Source organism: Dromiciops gliroides, chromosome 2 (genome assembly GCF_019393635.1).
Source record: "Dromiciops gliroides isolate mDroGli1 chromosome 2, mDroGli1.pri, whole genome shotgun sequence".
NCBI lineage: Eukaryota > Metazoa > Chordata > Mammalia > Microbiotheria > Microbiotheriidae > Dromiciops > Dromiciops gliroides.
The window spans coordinates 649,128,154-649,148,425 of NC_057862.1; the positions used below are offsets into that span (position 1 = coordinate 649,128,154).

Below are 20,272 nucleotides of genomic sequence, written 5' to 3' on the forward strand. Positions count from 1 at the left end.
GATACCGGGAAGCCTGGAAAGGTCTTTATGAACTGATGCAGAGCAAAGTCACAAGAGACAAGAAAACAACATTACATTCATGGTTTTGATTATTTGCAGGTTGGCCATCAATAAGTTAATGGGAAATTTTGGGAATTTGCAGTGTACTGTGGAAAAATCACAGATGGCATGTATATGTAAAGAAAACTAAAAAAAAAAAATGTGTAAGTCCTAAGTGCATAAATACAGTATATTATTAATCTATTTTATCATTTACTACTACAAATTGATTACATACACAAATTGATTATAAACAGCTATATTTTGTTAAAAGTCTCAGTATGCTAAAGAACTACGGGCTTCTCCCTCTCCTCTTGGCCCTTCTACCATCCTGACTCTATCATGTGCTTTTTATCCCCACAGTGATCTTAGTATCACTTTAAGTAGAAAGAAATCCATGAAGTAGTTGCAGCAGCTATACTGGGAAGACAGCAGTGTCCAACATACTAACTAACCTCTCTCGAGTTGTTGCAAAAATTTCTAAGTCACAATGTTAAATTTTTTTAAAAAGTCTCCAAGCCAAAAGAAAATATGTTTATTGAGAGAGGGATCCTGTTTCACAATAAAGCCGGTCTCAGGTCTAGGAGCCAAAGACCTCAACAGACAGGCTAGTTTTGTCAGGTAGGTTCCCAAAAGATTACTTTGGAAAGGGTTACAAATACAATATACAGTAACAACATGATCACTTATCTCCTCATGTACTAGTCCTAAAGTACCATTTTTGCTAAGTAACAAGGGTAAACACACATATGATTGTGATATGAATGCCTCAAATCTGAAAACAAATAGCATACAGGGGTTTACTTCTAGAGATACCACCATTGATGACTTCCTACTTTTTAGGTACTTCTGTATGTATCACTTTTAACAACTCTGATTGGTTCATTCCATGTAATTTTTGCAACTGACCTTTTATTCTGATTGGTCTATTTTAACCACAAGATGCTACTTGCATATGATGATACATGTACAGAGGATAATTTGATCCATAAGCTTAGAGCAATATTAGCTATTTTTGTAACTTATCACTAATTACTTAGTTATTGAGACTACTAAAGAATATTCTTAAATCACATATATCAGTAAGGAATGACTAATCTGACCACAAACTGTAGGCTACAGGCATGGAAAGATGTATTAGAGAACAAGTTGACCCACAATCTACTTTTACATTTTTCATTTGTGTATCACTCAAAACCATCATCAGGTACTAAAGTAAAATCTAAAATCACTTAGGAGAGTAAAAGCTAGGGAAAATTTCACTCACAGAGTACAAAGTGCAACTTTTTCATGGGTGCAGTGTGCTATTTTACTTGTTTTGGTTGTTAAATAAATATAATGAAGTTTGGGTGTGGGGACTGGAGTTATTTGCAGTTTTTCATATTCATAGGGATCCCTGTACCCCCTAACCCCTCCATAAATATCATGGGACAACTGTACACAGTAACTACAACAATGTAAATCAAGAGAATAACACCTGCAAATGAATAGTAACAAAATTACAAATATCAAGTGGGATTCAAATGAAGAAATGCAAGAGTAGCACCTTGATGGAGGTGAGCAGCCCACAGGCGTTACGTATTGCACAGATGTTCCTACTTTTTAACACATCAATCAGTTATGCTGACTTTTTTTTCTCTCTCAAAACTAGGATTTGTCAAAAGGGATGGCTCTCTGGGAGGAAGAGAGGGAAGCATACTTGGGCAAATTATGGCGAACTTAGAAACAAAACTTAATGAAAACTTAAAAAGAAACTGAAGGCTTCAACCCTGGGGAAGTCAAATTGAACCAGTAGATGAAGGTGATTCAAATAAATTGGTGAAAAGCTTCAATTTATCAAGGAGACACTTATGCTTGAATACAAAGAAACTTCTGGCATCCTGAAATGAAAGCTTACTGACGCACAATAAAAACAATCTTATGTAAGACCAGCCTTACTGTATAGTTTCACAACTCTAAAGTGGCCCGAAGCATATTCAGAAAGCATCCTCACAAAAAACACTATTAATGAACAGAAAGATGTCTCATCAAAATGGGGGAGAAGAAGGACATTCTCCTAACACATGATAAACAGGTCAAAACCCTACAGAAACACTTTCCAAACAAGCAATTCAACTAGCAATAGTAAATACTGAAAAGGGAGATATGTTGCTGAATGGAACAGAAAGCAACTTCCCTCTGGATGGAGTCAGTCAATAAACATTTATTAAACACCTACTGTGTTCCAGGAACTGTGCTAAATGCTGGGGATGCAAAGAGGCAGCTGCCGATGTCAAGGAGCTCAGTCTCATGGGGAAGACACAACATGTAAACAAGGAATATGTAAGATAAATTGGGGGAAAAAAATCAATAGAAGTAAAGTACCAGAATTAAGGAAAATCAGGAAAAACTTCTTGTAGCTGAGGATGTTAGTTGAGACTTGAAGGAAGCTAGCAAGTGGAGACTGGAAGGAAAAGGATATACCATATGTATTTCCTTTACTTCTGTAATTTTTCTGATTTAATAGGCTTCACAACCAAGTAGTGCGGGGGGGGGGGGGGGGGGGGGGGGGGGGGGGGGGGCGCCGCGGCCCCGCGGGAGAGAATGACCCTCCACAGGGACACATAAAATCACCTACTAAATCATTTAGGATTCTGTAATCTCTATCAATACAGATCCATCAGAATAAAAACAATACATCTTTACTCAGAGCAACAAATACAAAGCTCTTTTGGTATGCTAAAATACAAACAAATAGAAGATCACTTAAACCCTGAGCTGTATTTCTGATGAAGGATCCTAAGGCTGCCATGAATGACTGGATAGAGTGTTGCAAAGAAGAGAAGACAAAGAATACTTATAAATGAATGTATGATGAACATTCCAAATGGTCAGAGTGCTCACAAGATGCTCTCATGCCAGGCCCACCTAGCACAGTCTCTGTAGCTATGCCCAAAAGCCAAAATAACAGAACCCCCAAACTCACAAGCCTCATTTCTAGCCACCCGTCCAACGTCTGAAGATGTTTTAAAGAGTCCAAATATTACTCTTGCCTGTCTCTAGTCCTAGAAAGTTCCAAAAGCAAAAAAGAGAACAAACAAGCTTTAGGGGCCTCTCTTGTGAACATCTCTTTTATTCTTTTGTGCTTTGGAGCAAATTACAGCATACCTTTCCCACCACCTCCAGATCTGGTTCAAACATTAACTTTTCTTAACTTATTTATAATCCTGAATATTGTGAATAGGTACCTAGGGAAGGGCCCTGGGGATGGTAGCTACCCTCACTTTATCACTATTTCATCCTTGGAGGACAGAGTCTGAGGGTGGGTGACTGAAGGCAGAACTTGGGCGGAGTGGGTAATCTCTCCCCATCCCTTGTTTAATATGAGGACACTTCCTGGAGGAATTGGGATTTAAGGAGACTTTTGAGTGAAGAGAGGAGGGAGTTTGGCAGATATGAGATGGAAGGTTGTTCCAGGGACAAAGGATGCCCTGGAAGCAGTCAGAGGAGGGAACAGGAGAAAGGAAGGGAGGGGGATACAAGGAAATTAGCTTGACTGGATTGAAGACAATAAGACACCGGACAGCCAAAGGAAGAAATGACTCACTATGAACTTACTGTTTTCCAATTAATCTTAACATTAAAACAATCATTTTTTGTAACTGATTTGGCCGCTGGCTTTCAATGAAATATAGAGAAAGGCTGCCTTACTGAGATTTAAATCATTAAGGAGACATGTAATTAATAAAAATTGACTTGCAGAAGCTAAAGACCTGCCTTCTGTGCTAGTAAGTGTACATTGAAATCATGCTGACTCTTTACCTGTATCTGAGTCTTTTTGATCTCCATTGGTTCCAACAGTGAAGGGCAACTTCCGTTTTGTAGCTCTTTCTTTTACTTCTTTCCCTCCATCACTCCGGTCCAATTTTGGAGTCTTGGTTAGAGAAACTTTATCTTTATCCTAGAAAGAAAAGCAGAAACTTTAGATATAATTTAAAGGGCAAGAATGTAGCAACAAAGTCTTCCATTGTCGCTTATAAATAGTAAGTCAACCCATTCAATACACAAAGGGGAAAGCATTTATTAAGGGCCTATTTCGTTCCTGGCATTGTGCTAAACACTTTACAAGTATCTCATTTGATTCTGACAACAACTTGGGGATATAAGTACTCTTATTATCCCATTTACAGTTGAAGAAACCAAGGCAAATCTGGTTAAGTGACTCACCTAGGACCACACAGTTAGGAAGTGCCTGAAGCTGGAACTCTATCTACTGGGTTACCTAGTTGCCTCTGAATTCTTAGCACAGAGATAACTACATAACTTAACAATTCATATATTTTCCTTATGAGTATATACTTTTACAAATAACCTAGGCTTCCTTACAGAGGGTGGTAGCATAGTTCTGAGAAAAGACCACTGAAGAGGAAGTCAAGAGGGCAGCTTCTAACTCGAGTTCTGCCACGGACCAGCCATGTCAGTAGATTGTGAGCTCCTTCAAAACAGGTCCTTGGGGAGTAGAGGGGGTTAAGGAGACAGAGTCTTTGTATTCCTAGTACTTAGCACAATTCCTGGTACATAAAAGGTGCTTAATGTTAACTGAATGACAGTGTAACCTTGGGTAAGTCACCTAACCTCTATGGGGCTTGCTTCCTAATCTAGAAAATTAAGGAATAAGAAGAAAAAAGAAAAAGAAAAAAACTATCTGTAACATTACATGTTGTTTACATTTTGGTACATATGGTCTTAGCCCTCACAGAGTTTGCATCCAAGTGAAAAAACCATATGTAAAAATAAAAGTAAGGGGCAGCTAGGTGGCCCAGTGGATAGAGCACTGGCCCTGGATTCAGGAGGACCCGAGTTCAAACCCGGCCTCAGACATTTAACACTTACTAGCTGTGTGACTCTGGGCAAGTCACTTAACCCCAATTGCCCAATAAAAATAAAAGTAAGAAATAGATAAGTGAATCAACCCCCCCCCATACACAGACACACAGAGACACACACACGCACACACACCCCTACCACATATCAAAGAATACATACTACATTAATAAATTGAATATCTTATGAAAGATTATGTAGAAAAGTAACAATATAAGGTAATATCTTCTTTGACATGGGGAGGGGGGAAGAAACAAAACAGATGAGTGACATACAGTATGGAATCTAGAAAAAGGTGTAATGCATACAGAATCAGAAAGATGGACAACAAAAGAAGCAGGATGGACCAATAGGAAGGTACACTGGAAGAGAAAAGGTGCTGTGGCTACACTTGAGGAACTATACACCTGCAGATGTGTTAAGAAAGGTAATCATATTAGAAAAGTGTGCTACATATGGCAGGAGAGAGAGCAGGGAGCCCTCTTAAATTAGGGGATATTGATCCTTTCTTTTGTCATGGAGCCCTCTGGAAGTCTAAGGAGGTCTATGAACACTTTGTCAGAATTAAATTGTTAGATGGATAAAAAGGAAACCATAGGTTAGTGAAAATAAAGATGTAATTGCTTTCCCCCATTTGAATGAGTAGAAATCTCTATACTGACCCCATCTGGATCTGAGTCCCAAGTTAAGAACTCTTGCTGTAAACCAAACAAAAACACTGAACAGCAATGCTACCATTGTTTTTGTTCTGAGTGGTCACCTACTTCTGCTTGAAGACCCCTAAGACAGTGAACGCACCAGTTCCTGAGAAATACCAAAAGACTGGACTTCACCCTTTCTCCCAGGGTCCCTCCTATTTAGGTCTTCACTTCATGATGTCATCCAGTACAGCTCATTTTCATTTGAACCACCCTCAAGTTATGTCAACCAATGGAATTGAATGATGCTAGCCAATTAACTTTTTGAACAGTATATAGTGGCCCGCCTCTACGAGAAGAGGATAAAAGGCAAGACTTCAAGTGGCTCCTGGCTGTTGCCATCTTAGGTTAATGCTCTTGGGTTGGAATCGCTGTGGACTGATGCACATTCTCCTTTTAAGACAGATTAGGCTTGAGGCCATGTGAGCTCTCTCTAAGAGACATGGCCCAAGCTAGGGCTTGTGCTAAACTGCAACACAGTCAATACTTTACTAATATTTAATATCAATTAATAATAAATGCTTACTGCCAAAACAGGAGAAAAAGCCTAATGGCCATTAATATATAAGTAATAATAATTTAGAAACCCCAGCCTAGTCCCAATAATTTTTTTAACTACCTATTATAATCCTTGAAAATCAAAAAAGACATTCGACTCTATATATTTCAGTAACCACTTATGTTTGGTGCCAAGTATTCAAATAAGAGCTCTTTGATGATGAGTTGGTGCTGATACCAAAGAAATTTAAACAATAGCAAGTCCATCTATATAGATTCAACCATTTATCAGGTACAAGTACAATTCTGTAGATGAGATGTTGTCTTCATGTTTGCAGCTAAATCTCATTCACAGTCAAATAATTTCTTATTATTATGAAGGGCAACTAGTTGGCACAGAAATTGTGTCTCCGAGGAAAAGGTGTTTCAGAGCATACGTCCTAATATGTATCTGTAGAGACAACTGTTCTCCTTCTGGGAATGTGCTAAGCCCAGACCAGTTACACTGACTCTGGAAGTTTTCTACAAAGACATCCCGAAACTATCTGTACTTTGGGAGCAAACCCCAAATCACAGCAATCCTCAGAGTACGTTCTAGGGTCCCCACCAGCTATGCCCCTCTGGACTTCACCATCAAGCTCCAGATCCCAATGTCTGCCCCTCCCCAATCTCTAGCTTCTTTTTGAATGTTATTCTCCATTTTTTATACTGAAAAACTGAGAAAAGAGAAAGAGGTCGGGGGGGGGGGGGACAGAGAGAGAATTCTAGTGTATTCACTGCTTTATTTTATGCCATGCACTGTAGTAACTAGGGAGATAAAAAAGACTGTGAAGGAGCTTATGGCACGACAGAGAGAAGAATACATAAAGGACACGGGGCTGAGGGCTGACCAGCATGCGACAAAGAAGCCCCTGTAGGTGAAACAGATCTAAATGAGGTGGCTGAGACTTTTCGTGATATCGGGGTTCAAGACACAGACTAACCAAGTCCTGCCCTCCAACTGCCTTCAATTCAATTGAATCAACTGCAGTGACAAACATGAAATCCTGTTTAGACTTTAAATCCCTTTTTTCTTACCTGGTCTCTTTCTGCCCTTCTACTGGCCTCCATTTCATGACATGCCATTTCACTGGCTATCTCAAGGACCTTTCTCCCTCCTCATCTCCACCTCCTTGCTTCCTACAAATCTCAGCCTTTCCCAATCTTCCTTAATGCCTTCCTTCAGAGAATACAGCAATTTTCTTCTATGTATCATATATAGACAGACAGATAGTCTCTCCCATTAGCTTGTGAGCTACTACTGTAGAGATGGGACTGGTTTGCCTTTTTTTTTTTTTAAGTGAGGCAATTGGGGTTAAGTGACTTGCCCAGGGTCACACAGCTAGTAAGTGTTAAGTGTCTGAGGTGGGATTTGAACTCAGGTACTCCTGACTCCAGGACCAGTGCTCTATCCACTGCGCCACCTAGCTGCACCCCCCCACTTATTTTTTTAATGGACTTGATTTGTATTCCCATAAGTTAATACAGAGCCTAGAACACAGAAGACACTTAAAATGCCAGCTGACTGAATGAATGCCACTGTATTACACTGTTTGTTTTATAAACAAATATAACAGAATTTAAGTATCTAAAATGAATATTGTCTTGCCAAACAATCCATCCATCTATTCAAACAGGGTTATTAATCCTCAAAAGCCTTTTGGAATAGCTTCTTTTGCCACCAGAGCAAGTGAAATGGCAAGTCAACATTGCTCATTTTTTAAAAAAAAATTATAATTCCGAATGTAGTGGAATACTATTGGATTATAAGAAACAATGAGCAGGCAGATTTCAGAGAAACCTGGAAGGACTTACATGAACTGTTGCTGAGGGAGATGAGCAGAACCCAGTATCAACAACATGGTATGTTGATCGACTGTGATAGACTTGACTCTTCTCAGCAATACAATGGTCCAAGATAGTTCCAAAGGATTCATGATGGAAAATGCTCTCCAAATCCAGAAAAAAAGAACTATGGAATCTAGATGCAGATTGAACCATACTATTTCTATTTTCTTTTTGTTTTTCTTCTTTAAGGTTTTTCCTTTTTGCTCTGATTATTCTCTTATTACATGACTAGTGCAGAAATATGTTTAATGTGATTGTACATATATAACCTATATCAAATTGCTTGTTGTCTTGGGGCGGGGAGGGAGAAAAATTTGAAACTAGAAATCTTATAAAAACAAATGTTGAAAACTATGTAACTGGAAAATAATAAAATACTTTTATGAAAGAAAAAAAGAAAAAATCAGAAATAACCCCCAAAAAAAGTATAATCCCAAACAGGGATACATATCATATTCATCTTGGTCAGTCATTTTTCAGTTGTGTCTGACTCTTCGTGACCTCATTTGGGGTTTTCTTAAGGTTTACTGGAGTGCTTTGCCATTTCCTTCTCCAGATCATTTTATAGATGAGGAAATTAAGACAAAGAGGGTGAAGGGACTTGCCCAGGGTCATACAGCTAGCACCTGAGGCCAGGTTTGAACTCATGAGATGAGGCTTCCTAACTCAAGGCCTGGGACTCTATCCACTGCACCACCTAGCTTCCCCATAATGTTCGTCACTTTGGCTATTTCAAAGCATCAAAATTCAAGTCAACAAATAAAGATTTGATGAGATTTTGCATTTTCTAGGATTTACAAAGAATGGACTGTAGGTATAGAAGAAAACTCTCCAAGAGGACAACATAACTAGTTCAAATAACCAAACTCTCAAAGTTCAGAGCCATTACTAGAGTGGGGCAAGCAGGATTCAACATTTAGAAGGTAAGCCCAGCTCCCCAAAGAGTACTCTGGCTCCCTAACCCCAATGGCTGGTTACCCTCTATATTCAAGGTGAGACTATTTCCCTTTCCCTTCCCCAGGTGACAAAAGGTTGAGAGAAACAATTCCACTATGCCTTCCCATCCCTATCCCCAGCACCCGTCTCTGGAGTTGGAAAAAGGGGTGGTGTTGGTCATTATCTAAAGCCATATTGTCACAGGATTCTCCAAAACTTGCTACAACTATAATCTACTGATGGAGTGTTTGAGTTCAGGATCAACAAGGAAAAGCAAGCAGGAATCAATGAAAGTGAAAGCTATGGCTTCTTTTCCCTAAGACAAGGGATCTTGCAACACTTGAAGTCACCTGCTCCCTAACTCATCTAACCTGGCTTCCCTTATTGTAGCCACCTATAAAGAAGGTAGAGGAAGACCTGTTTCTCTCTCTCTCCTCCATTTCCCAACATTTTTAAGGTACTTGCCCCTGGCATGGAATTGCTAGTTAGGGCTCTGAACAACATTCCTTTGGATCTATTTATAAATATATTACCATTGCAATCATACTCAGAGTCTTATGTTCAAATTTGTGTTCTTAAATGTCAGAAAAGAGCCTGGAAAGCAAGAATGATTTTAAAGTATCATAAAATAGCTCCTCTCAATACAGAGGCTTCCCCACTCTGATCCCCTCCCCCACAAAAGAAAAGAAACAACATCTTCAAAGAAAAAACAAAACCCTTAGTAAAAAAGGTTTTGGGGTGTTTGTTGTTTTTTTTTAAATCATCAAAAAAGCTACATTTTATTTTAGCAAAATTGCTTCCTGGGCATAACTGGAGGATTCACTAGCCGATAAACATCACTTCTAGAGAGCCAACTGCCATATTTAAAGAAGAAAACAAAGCACTTTGATTATAACAGGTGGGTAGGGCAGTGGATAGAATGGTAGGCATGAAACACTTCCAAACTAGGTCCTCTGTAAATGACTTAACCTGTGTGCTTCAGTATTCTCACTGTAAAATGAGGACAATAATAGCACCTAATTCTCAGAGTTGTTGTGATGACCAAATGAGTTAATAATTGTAAAGTGCACGGTGCCTGGTTCATAGAAATCACTATAGAACTATTAGATACCATTATGCATATTGCTATTAAAACAAAGATTATCTTATCAATATTGCTTCATGGCCAGGAAAAATTCTGCAGTCACAAATAAACTTTCCTAAAACATTCCATAAAGAACACAAAAATACATGAATAAATCTTCTAAATACACTCACATGAAAGTAGCTCATAATAGCAAATGAAATCACTGTAGGCAAATGGAGATGTCATTTTTAAAGGCAGGTCATGGCAAAGTAAAAGGATCATGCAAGGACTGGTATTTTGACAAAAGTAAGACACATATATGCTATTATTTAGTATAGAACTTTTGGAAACCTCAGCTAAGAGTCTTAATTATTAAAAATCCTCAAATAATGGAAACTTTGAAAAAATTCTGGTTTTACATCTTCAAGCTCTTCCTAACTAACTAAAGCAGAGGTTCTTAACTTGAACCATGAACTTTTAAAAAATGTAAATAATTGGTTGCCCTTGTCATCTTAAAGCATTTTATATATACATTTCAAAATTTTCTTCAAAGAGCTCAACAGGCATCAGTAAACTGGAAAAGAGATCCATTGCACATAAAATGGTTAAGAAACCGTATTGTCAATGAATATATAGAGACACTATATAAACACACAGAAATATAAATTTGCATACTGTATCACCTCTCCCAATTATGTATCAATATTTCTATGTAGATTTTTAAAAAAACCAAATAGAGGGGCAGCTAGGTGGCGCAGTGGATAAAGCACCAGCCCTGGATTCAGGAGAACCCAAGTTCAAATCCGGCCTCAGACACTTGACAATTACTAGCTGTGTGACCCTGGGCAAGTCACTTAACCCTCACTGCCCTACCAAAACAAAAAACAAAAAAAACAAAAAAACAAATGGAAATAAGCTGGTGCCAGAACTAAGAAGTAGGAAAGTGGAATGGATTGTCTGTAGTATATTATGAAGTTCCTTTAAAAATCCAAAAATTGGAAAATCATCTACTTAATGCTAGTATTTTAGGATGTGTATACACATACATACATACATACATACACACACACACATACCTATATATGTGTGTGTGGCTTTAGAAGAAGCACACAGAAGGAAATGCAGACATTAAAGTAAATGTTGACAAGTTGCAATATAAAATATATCAAAGAATAGGAAAATAATTTTTTTAAAAAAAGATGAACTGGCAACAGAGGAGAAAGAACAGGTAAAAATGGGGAAGGGCACTAACCTTACTTAGCAGATCTGTGATGACCTCATAAGAGAACATGAAAAGAGTACACAGGATAGGCAGACACAGATGGATTGAAATGTGTATCACTGATGGGAATATCTTAATGAGTATAATCACAGGGTCAACTGAGTTTCTGAAAGGCTGGATTATTATTGCTATTTTCCTTTTCATTAACATGTGTACAGCATATAAAGTTAACCAAGTAGTCTCCTCCTAAAATGTCTAGGATGTAGAACAAATGTGATTAGCTACTACTCTTCCCTTTCCTTCTAAGTAAATCTTAGACATATTATTAAAGAGGCAAAAAGGGAGAAACTTTCAGACTTACAGGCTGAATAAATATAGAAAATTTTTATGCCGAGTTGTAAATGTTAGTTGGTACTTGAATCTCACTAGCTAAGAGCTCAACACTCAAGTATGACAGTACTATCAGTTGCCATGGAAATGATGATAAAATCAAATGCAAAAGATTATGGTTTTATAGCCATAAAACTCAGAAATAGTAAAATGAATTCTATGTACTACCTGTGAATTATTCTATAACAGATTAAAAAGTGATGTCCACCATATTTGGCAAATATATTAGGTCTTTCTTCAGGTACTCATTCATTTAAAAAAACAAAAAAGATGTCTTTTGTTTTTACATTGCAGACTTTTCCTCCTTCCTAGATTTAAACCATCCCCTTAAACATATTAAGCAAAAATACCTGCTATAGGAAATCTAATGGAGAAATGAACCTTATATGAAACTGTATACAATATTTTGTTCCCAATTATTCCTCCCCTCCATCTTTCTCACAAGAGAGAACAAAGGTATTTTGTTATCTCTAAGACACTCTCTGATAAATGCTCTAAGGTGATTTCATTCTTAAGGAAAGAAACCCAAGCTATTGACAACCAAATGAAAAAAGTGTTCCAAATAAATCATAATTAAAGAAATGCAAATTAAAGCAATGCTGAATTTACACTTCAAACCCAGAAAGCATACAAAGAAGATCACAAACACTGGAGGGGATACAGAAAAGCAGGCACATGGATGCCCTGTTTCTGGAGCTATGAATTTGTTTTTTGTTGTTGTTGTTTGTTGTTTTGGTTTTTTTTAAGTGAGGCAATTGGGGTTAAGTGACTTGCCCAGGATCACAGAGCTAGTAAGTGTTAAGTATCTGAGGTCAGATTTGAACTCAGGTACTCCTGAGTCCAAGGCCAGTGCTCTATCCACTGCGCCAACTACCTGGCCCCTGGAGCTATGAATTTGTAAATCCATTTTGGAAATTTTGTAATTTTTCTTAGTTACTGAAAGAGTTACTGAACCTTTAACGCAAAACCTCAATACAAGATTTATAACCAAGAGAAATCAAAGAAGAAAAGGTCCAATATCTATTAAAATGGTTATATCAATTCTTTTTTGTAGTGGGAAAGATCTGGAAGCTAAGGGGTAATTTCCATTAATTGGGAAACAGCTAAACAAATCATTATATAGGAATGTAATGGAATACTATTAAACTATAATAAATGAAGAGATCAAGTCAGAGAAAACTAGGAACATTTGCATTAACTGATACAGAGTGAATTGAGCAGAAATAGGAGAATTTATGTGATGATTTCAATACTGTAACAAAGGCTAAGGCTTCCCATTGCATCCTGGGCCATCTCTAGTTGTCTTAACGTATATCTAGCCAGGGACCCAGATGGCTCTAGGGGAGAGAGTGAGGCTGGTGACTTTGCATGGCCCTCATTCACTTAAATCCAATTCACTGTAAGTCATGACATCACCCCAATGTCATGGTCCTGTCTGAGAATAAAGGACAAACAACAAATAAACAATTATGAAAAACAAGAAGTTTGGTCCACACAATGATCAACTAGGATTTCTGCATACTGATGATGAAGGCTGATATATGACAGAGAAGATGAAGAACTATGGAGAAAGACATTTTTTGGATATGGCTAATGTGGGAGTTTCTTTTGTTGGACTATGCTCACGACATAGAGTTTTGGTTTTTCACATGGTTGGGGGAAAAGAGAAAATAAAAGTTTGATTCCTGAAAATTATTTTTCAAAAATTTTAAATATTAAAAAAAAAACACATTTAAATACTGATTTGGTTACAACAGAAATTTCAGCCACTGAAGTATTTCCCCCCTTTAATTCCTATGTATAGGACAGTCATCTTATAAAGAGAAGTACTATTTTCAAGATATTTCTCATCTGCTAATTCACTCCAAAACTTAAAGGGCTGAAAGAATAAAGAGTCAGTACTTAATAAATATTTATTAAGCATCTACCCTACGTATGCTACGCACTAGGGATACAAATATGAAAATCAAACAAAAGAAGACAAATCCCTATCCTCCAGGAGCTTACAATCTAATGGGGAAAAGACAAAACAGAAAAGGAAGACGAAAAGTGGGGACAGAAGGTAAACAATGTGGTACAGGACAGAAATGTCAGGAAAGTCCCCAAAAGAGTACAGCCAGTTTAAAAGTGAGAATATTCGTATATTGAAAGCCATTACAAAATATTAATGTTCTATAATATTTTATTGCAATGCTTCAAGAATTTGTAATTTGTTTGCTATGAGAAGTCATACCACCCCTACCAAATTTAATAGCTGGTTTCAGAGAGCTGCTATGACTGAAAAACGTCATGTGCTTCAAGGGCAAAAATTCCTCACAATGAGAATTTCATTCTGCCAGTCCTTGGGAAAACGACCATAGAGCAGGTTATGCTGGCACCTATTCCAGTTGGGTAGATAGGCAAATGTCCTGCTCAGTGGAAGAGCCTTTAAGAACTCCAGGATGACTTCCATGCCCTACTGAGGCATCCCGGAAGATATTTTGGGAAACAGTCCTATGAACATTAGGAGAATATCTTGCTCCATCTTACTTCTTAACAAAAAGCATTCTAATCCAGTTAGTCTATTCGGAACATTGTCATCCCCATAATCTATTTATGACCCCATCTTTGGGCTAGAATTAAAAAAAAAAAAAAAAAACCTTGGCTTACACTGGCCTGGGGCTCCTCAAACCTCAGGGTGCTCCACCTCCTGGTTGTAGCCGTTGCCATGGCGCTGGCACCTCAAGTCATCACCAGTTGCTGACGCCTACATGGGCCTGGCAAAATTATAACGATTGGAAGCCTAGTGAGGGCAGTCATGTGACTGTCAGAGTGGCCATCCCATTGGCTGGGGGCTGTGTGGGGTGTGCTGGGAAGAAGGGAGCTTTTCCAGCATTCTAGCTGGAAGCTGGAAGGTGACAGGACCTGGCTGTGTATTCTCGGCTGATTCCTGGGCGGTGGTGTCGTTCAGGCTGTATAATTTCCCTTTCCCCATTTTATTTCCTTTCCCTTGATCCTACTGATACTGTTTGTGTTCTTTTAAGTTCATTCTTGTTAAATAAATCCTGATCTGTTTTGAGGGAGGCTGCCAGTCTCCTTCCTTGCCCCAATATTGTGGCGGGCAGCTTAGCTAACACTCCCCAATTAAAAATTGGTCCCCAAAGTTTCATAAAAGATGGGGTCATAAAACCCTCAAATAACAATTCTTTACACTAGCTAGTCTGAGTCTACAGCTGAGTCAAATCTTCAGTTCTGGAACAATTTCCATGAGAGGTAGCGTGACATATGAGATAAAAAGGCTAGTAACAGAATCCAGAAGATTAGCATTCAAAATCCAGACTGGGGGTTCTTAGAACTGTTGTATATCTGACTGACTCTGGAAGTCTCATGAAGCCTATACACCCTTTTCAGGGTAATGCTTTTAAATGCATAAAGTCCACAGAATTTACAAAAGAAATAAATCATTTCAAAATAGTTATCAAATCATTCTTAAAAAAAAAAAAGTTCGGCCTCAGATACTTAACACTTACTAGCTATGTGACCCTAGGCAAGTCACTTAACCCCAAATACCCCCCACACACACACATACAGACACAAAGGTTATAGGTTAATAATTCCTTGCCTTAGACACACAGGAGTTAGGCATATCATTTAATTCTTTGTGAATGAGTTTCCTAATCTGTAAAATGGAGATTCGAGGCTCAAATTAAATAATGTACATGAAGCAATTTGTAAACCTGGAAGTACTATACATGTGAGCTAGGAATATGCACTTCTTATTGAAATATCTTCCTTCTTCAAATGCAAAACATTAGTTCTGCAAAGCCTACTAGGGCTGGCAAAAGGTCCATATCTTCAACAATAAGTTTTGCCAAGATAAGCACCTAGTCGCTTCTTTTTCTTGTTGTTGCTTCTAACGGGATGCTGCCTATACAGAATTTCCTATGCTACTCTATGCAATGGAATCTTGAAATTTCTGAGCCAAAATTTTAAAGAACCCTGTATATACATCTTTAAATAATTTCAAGTCACATTTTCTTAGTAGTGTATCTGATCTTTTTTAAACCATGACATCTCCTTTAAAATGTTTTCTTGAGGCCCTTTGTATTTATATCACATTTATTTCTCAATGTTCTTTCCAAATTAAATGCTTCCTAGAGACAAAGAAAAATATTGGAGTAAAATTACATGCAATAGAGACCATGTCTATTATGTAGGTAAGATTCTGTGCTAATAGTAAAGGAGAAGGTATGTTGCATTAGAAGTTTCCTAGGACACCCACGGGTTTTTCTATTACTGTGAATTTAATTTACTTTTAGTGATCGCATTTACATAGTTGAAGTCATTGTATATACCATTCTCTTCTGCTCACTTTGCTCTGCATCAATTCATAAATCTTTCCACATTTCAACCTGAACTTCTCATTTCATTATTTGTTACTGTATAATAATACTCCATCATATTTATACATCCAAGGTTTTTAGTCATTTTCACCTTTGTGGGCACCCACATTATTTTCAATACTTTACTACCAACAAGGAATTGCTGTTCAAAATATTTTCATTTATAATGGACTCTGTCTTCATCTCTGATGTCCTTGGGGACATGTCTAGGAAATGCATTGCTGGGTCAAAGGGTTGAACAGTTGAGTCACTCTCCCCTCCCGGCTCTGATTCTCAATCTCCAGACTTCACCAATGCCTCAGCTTCCGTCTCATCATGGAACTTCCCTAGGTGTCTATGGCCTCCTCACCCTAACATGTCTTTGCCTCTAGGGCCCTATCTCTCATCGTAGAGCTCTCTTCTCCCCCAGAATCTCCATTCTGAGGGAGGGTTTAGAATAGCCATTCTTCTTTCCTCAGCTAGCTCTATTTCTGAATTCTCTGGTATTCACCACCATCGTCCCTGCTTTGCAGCTCCCTTTCTCTAGTGTCCTACCCCCACTGAAATTCAGTAAGCTTAAGGGAAGAGATTCTCTTCCTTCTGCTAATATCTGTATCCCCATTACTTAGCCTAGCACCTGAAAAATAGCAGGCACTCAATAAGTGCATGTTGACTTTGATAATTTCAAAGTCAAATCCAGAATTATTGAACAACTTTTCTGCTCTTTGACCAGTATACTGATGGCCCTGGCTTCCTACTGCCCCTCCAACAGTTATCATTTTCTGCCATCTTTGCCAATTTGTGTAGTGCAAGGGAGAAACTCCAGAGCAGTTTTTTCAATTGCGTTTTTAATGATTAATGATTTGGAGCATAATTTCAGGTAGTCAATTGTTGCTGGCAATTCTTCTTTTGAAAACTGTTAATATCCTTTGTCAATTCATCTAATTAGACAAGAAAGAGAACCCAAAGAAAACAGTAATCTAATCTTTGATAAACCCAAGAACATTAATTATTGGTAGGGCTCCCTTGGTAGGATTCCTGCTGGGGAAATTATCAAACAATCAGTAAATCAATATTCATCTCATACTATGTACAGGGCACTGCGCTAAGGTCTGGGGATACAAAAAGAGGTAAAAAATATTCCCTGTCTTAAGCCCTCAAGGAGCTTGCAATCTAATGAGGGATATGCAAACAAAAATATACAGAGAAAGCTATACACTGGATAATTAGGAAATAACTGGCAGAGGAAGGCACTGGGATTAAGGGGTTGGGAAAGGCTTCCTGTAGGGGGGGATTATGTGTAGAAAATTTAGGTTTAGATCAACATCTTATTCTATATTAATTCATCAAGCTGAAAATGAATAGATATGTGACTTGAATATTAAATGTCACTTCAAAAAAATTTGGAAAATGGTGATCAAGTAATTTTCAAAACTATGGTTAGGGTATGGAGAGCTAAGTCAGAAACAGGTTCACAATTTTTTTTTAAAGATAATTCTGATGACATAAACTCTTAAAGATTTTGAACAAGTAATTTTAAATGGAAACAATAAGGCAAGTATGCATTAAAAAAATACCACAATAAAAGGTAGACTGATGACATTCTCCTCTGGAAGCCATGCCTCAGACGTCCTCTCTGAATGAAGTTGTAGGCTTCCTCCAAGAACCTCTGTTATCAGAGGCCATCCAGGCCCACCATCTCTTCATACCAGGCTGTTAACCTCTGGGCACCTCCCTTATGCTGAGGGAGCAGGAATCCCTGGAGGATGCAGCCCAGAAATGCTCCCCTTTCCTCTGGTTAGAAGGGGAAGAGCTTCCTTCCAGGACCTCCATTTAAGGAGGGCCCAGGCCACAGATCTCCTCCTGTTCCATTTTGCCCTCCTATTCCAGTGTAAGCGCTTAGAAGGAAAGGACTCTCTTTTGCTTGTATCAGTATTGCCAACACTTAGCACAGTGACTGGCTAATAAAATAAAATAATAATAATATTAATAAAAAAAATAGTAAGCACTTAATAAGTAGTAGCATTGGTAGAGTGAGAAGGAATTTATGCCTCACATGATAATGATGAGTTTCATATCCAATATACACAAGGAATGGACTCACATCCATAATGTCATTTTTCAATAGGCAAGCAGTCAAAAGATGGCTTAGTGACTGGGTTACAGAAAGAATAGCTTTGTGATAAATAGAAACAGTGAAGATAGGAAAGGGAGCAATTTTGGAAGGATAAAGAGGGGAAAGAGACAAGATTATGATTCTACCTTTAGGCACAATGAGACTCAAGTACCAGAGAGAAGGAAACAGAAACAAGTCTGCAAACAGCGCTTGGGACAGATGAAGATGTATGTAAGCGGCTCCTCAGACACTAAAGGACTTGTATGACCTTGGACATATGAATTAGCATCTCTGCAAATGTACAATGTCTGCTGAAAAAAAAAAAAGGGAGAGAACTTTTTCATTAGTAAAGCTGTTATAAGGAAAGCACTTTGTAATGGCATAAAGTACTATTTAATGTGAGTTAATGCTATTATTATTGAAGTAACAAGAATAGAGGACATCTAGGGAATGAGCATTTAGAGTGAAGAGTGTTGAGAATAGACTCCAGGAAAATGGAATAGAGTGAAAAAAATCAAGAAACAGACATAGATATGAGTAGTAAGAAAATGAGAATAGGGAAATGTTGTGGAAAACAAGAGAGGTGAATGACAAATTCTAGGAGGAACCTCAGAAGCTATTTAATACAACCCATATCTAAAAATCTACTCAACAGCCACATACCCACCAAAATTCAGGTTGCTCCCTGCCTAAAAACCTTCAGGGGCAGTTGTTTAGTCATTTTCATTCGTGTCTGACTCTTCATGACCTCATTAGGGGTTTTCGTTCTTTTTAAAAAAAAATACAAGGAACCTTTATTTTCAATTTTTATGAGGTTTTTTTTTTTTTTATGCTTTTGGTTCTCTTTTTTTTCCTTTTTTCTTTTTTTGCATTTTATTTCATTCTGGCCACTCAGTGGCTAGAGCCACTCAGTTCCTGGTATTAAAAAGGTGCCAACGTGGGGCAGGCAGCTAGGTGGAGCAGTGGATAGAGCACCGGCCCTGGATTCAGGAGGAACTGAGTTCAAATCCGGCTTCAAATACTTAACAATTAACTAAACTGTGAGATTAAAATTGGATATTAGATCATAAATCTACCCTACTTAACCTTTCCCTTAATTTGTCTCCCAGACTAGTAAATGGAAGAAGCTTCTGGTTTTCTAGATAGAGCTTTTATTTTTATGGTAGTCACAAGGTGATGTTGATTAGAAGGATAGGAAAGTAGAAATACAATACAAATCGTCTTAAGTCTAGGCTTTGTCTATATTCTGTATAAAACTCACCAAAAGCCGAAGGCCACCTTTGGGGAGAGAGAGAGACCGTCTGTACAGCGCAGTCAGGAGACCAGCAGAGCAGGAAAAAAAAGTGACCCTAGGCAAGTCACTTAACCCCAAATGCCTCACCAAAAGGGGGGGAAAAAAAGGTGCCAACAGAGGTAGCTGTGTCTCAGCCAGGGGCCCGGGCCCATCCGAAACCCCAACAAAAAAGAAGAAAACAAAAAATAAAAGAAAAACATAAAAGAAATTTCAGATCATTTTATCCAAGCTTGGTAAGAACCCACAAGAGTTTGTGTGTAACAGACGTTACAGTGGGGAAGAGGCCATGAACCCAGAATGGGGCTGGCCTGCTAGGGGTTTTCTTGGTAAAGATACTAGGGTGGTTTGCCATTTCCTTCTCCAGTTCATTTTACAAAGGTAAGAGACTTACCCAGGGTCACACTGTTAGTGTCTGAAGCCTTATTTAAACTCAGGTCTTCCTGCCTTCCTTTGCACTCTAACCACTGTGCCACCTAGCTGCTCACATCTTATTTGCAAAACCTTAATTGTTAGGGAAGAGTGGTGTTTTTTCCTCCTGATTTTAAGCAATAATTTGTGGCTTCTACATTTCCCTTGGCCTCTGGAATAAAGAGAATGAGTTGAGTCCTTTTTCATCACAATATACCTTAAAAGTTATCAAAGACTACTGATTTAGAACTGGATGGGAAGTCAGAGGTCAGACCGTCCAACTCATAATTATCACATCACAGCTCTCCAAATACTTGAAGACAGCTATCACAGCACACTGAAATCTCTTCTTCAGACTAAAAAAAGGCCCCAGTCCCCCCAAGGGCTCTCATATGACAGGATCTCAAGGACCTTCCTCATTTACATTATGCTCCAGCTTATCAATGTCATTCCTGAAAGGATGTCACACAAAACGTCAAATATTTAGGAGGGAG

General features: G+C 38.2%; 1 protein-coding gene across 4 annotated transcripts in view; it reads right to left on the bottom strand.

Moving 5' to 3' along the window:
- Positions 1 to 20,272, bottom strand: part of ANKRD11 (ankyrin repeat domain 11) — a 340,340-nt gene that overhangs the window by 75,571 nt on the left and 244,497 nt on the right. For 3 of the 4 annotated variants that reach the window (XM_043982786.1, XM_043982785.1, XM_043982787.1), the window contains one exon: positions 3,841 to 3,979. In XM_043982786.1, coding sequence (XP_043838721.1) covers positions 3,841 to 3,979 — 139 coding nt within the window. Of the gene's footprint in view, positions 1 to 3,840; positions 3,980 to 20,272 lie in introns of those variants that run through there. The other variant, XM_043982788.1, reaches the window with a different exon arrangement.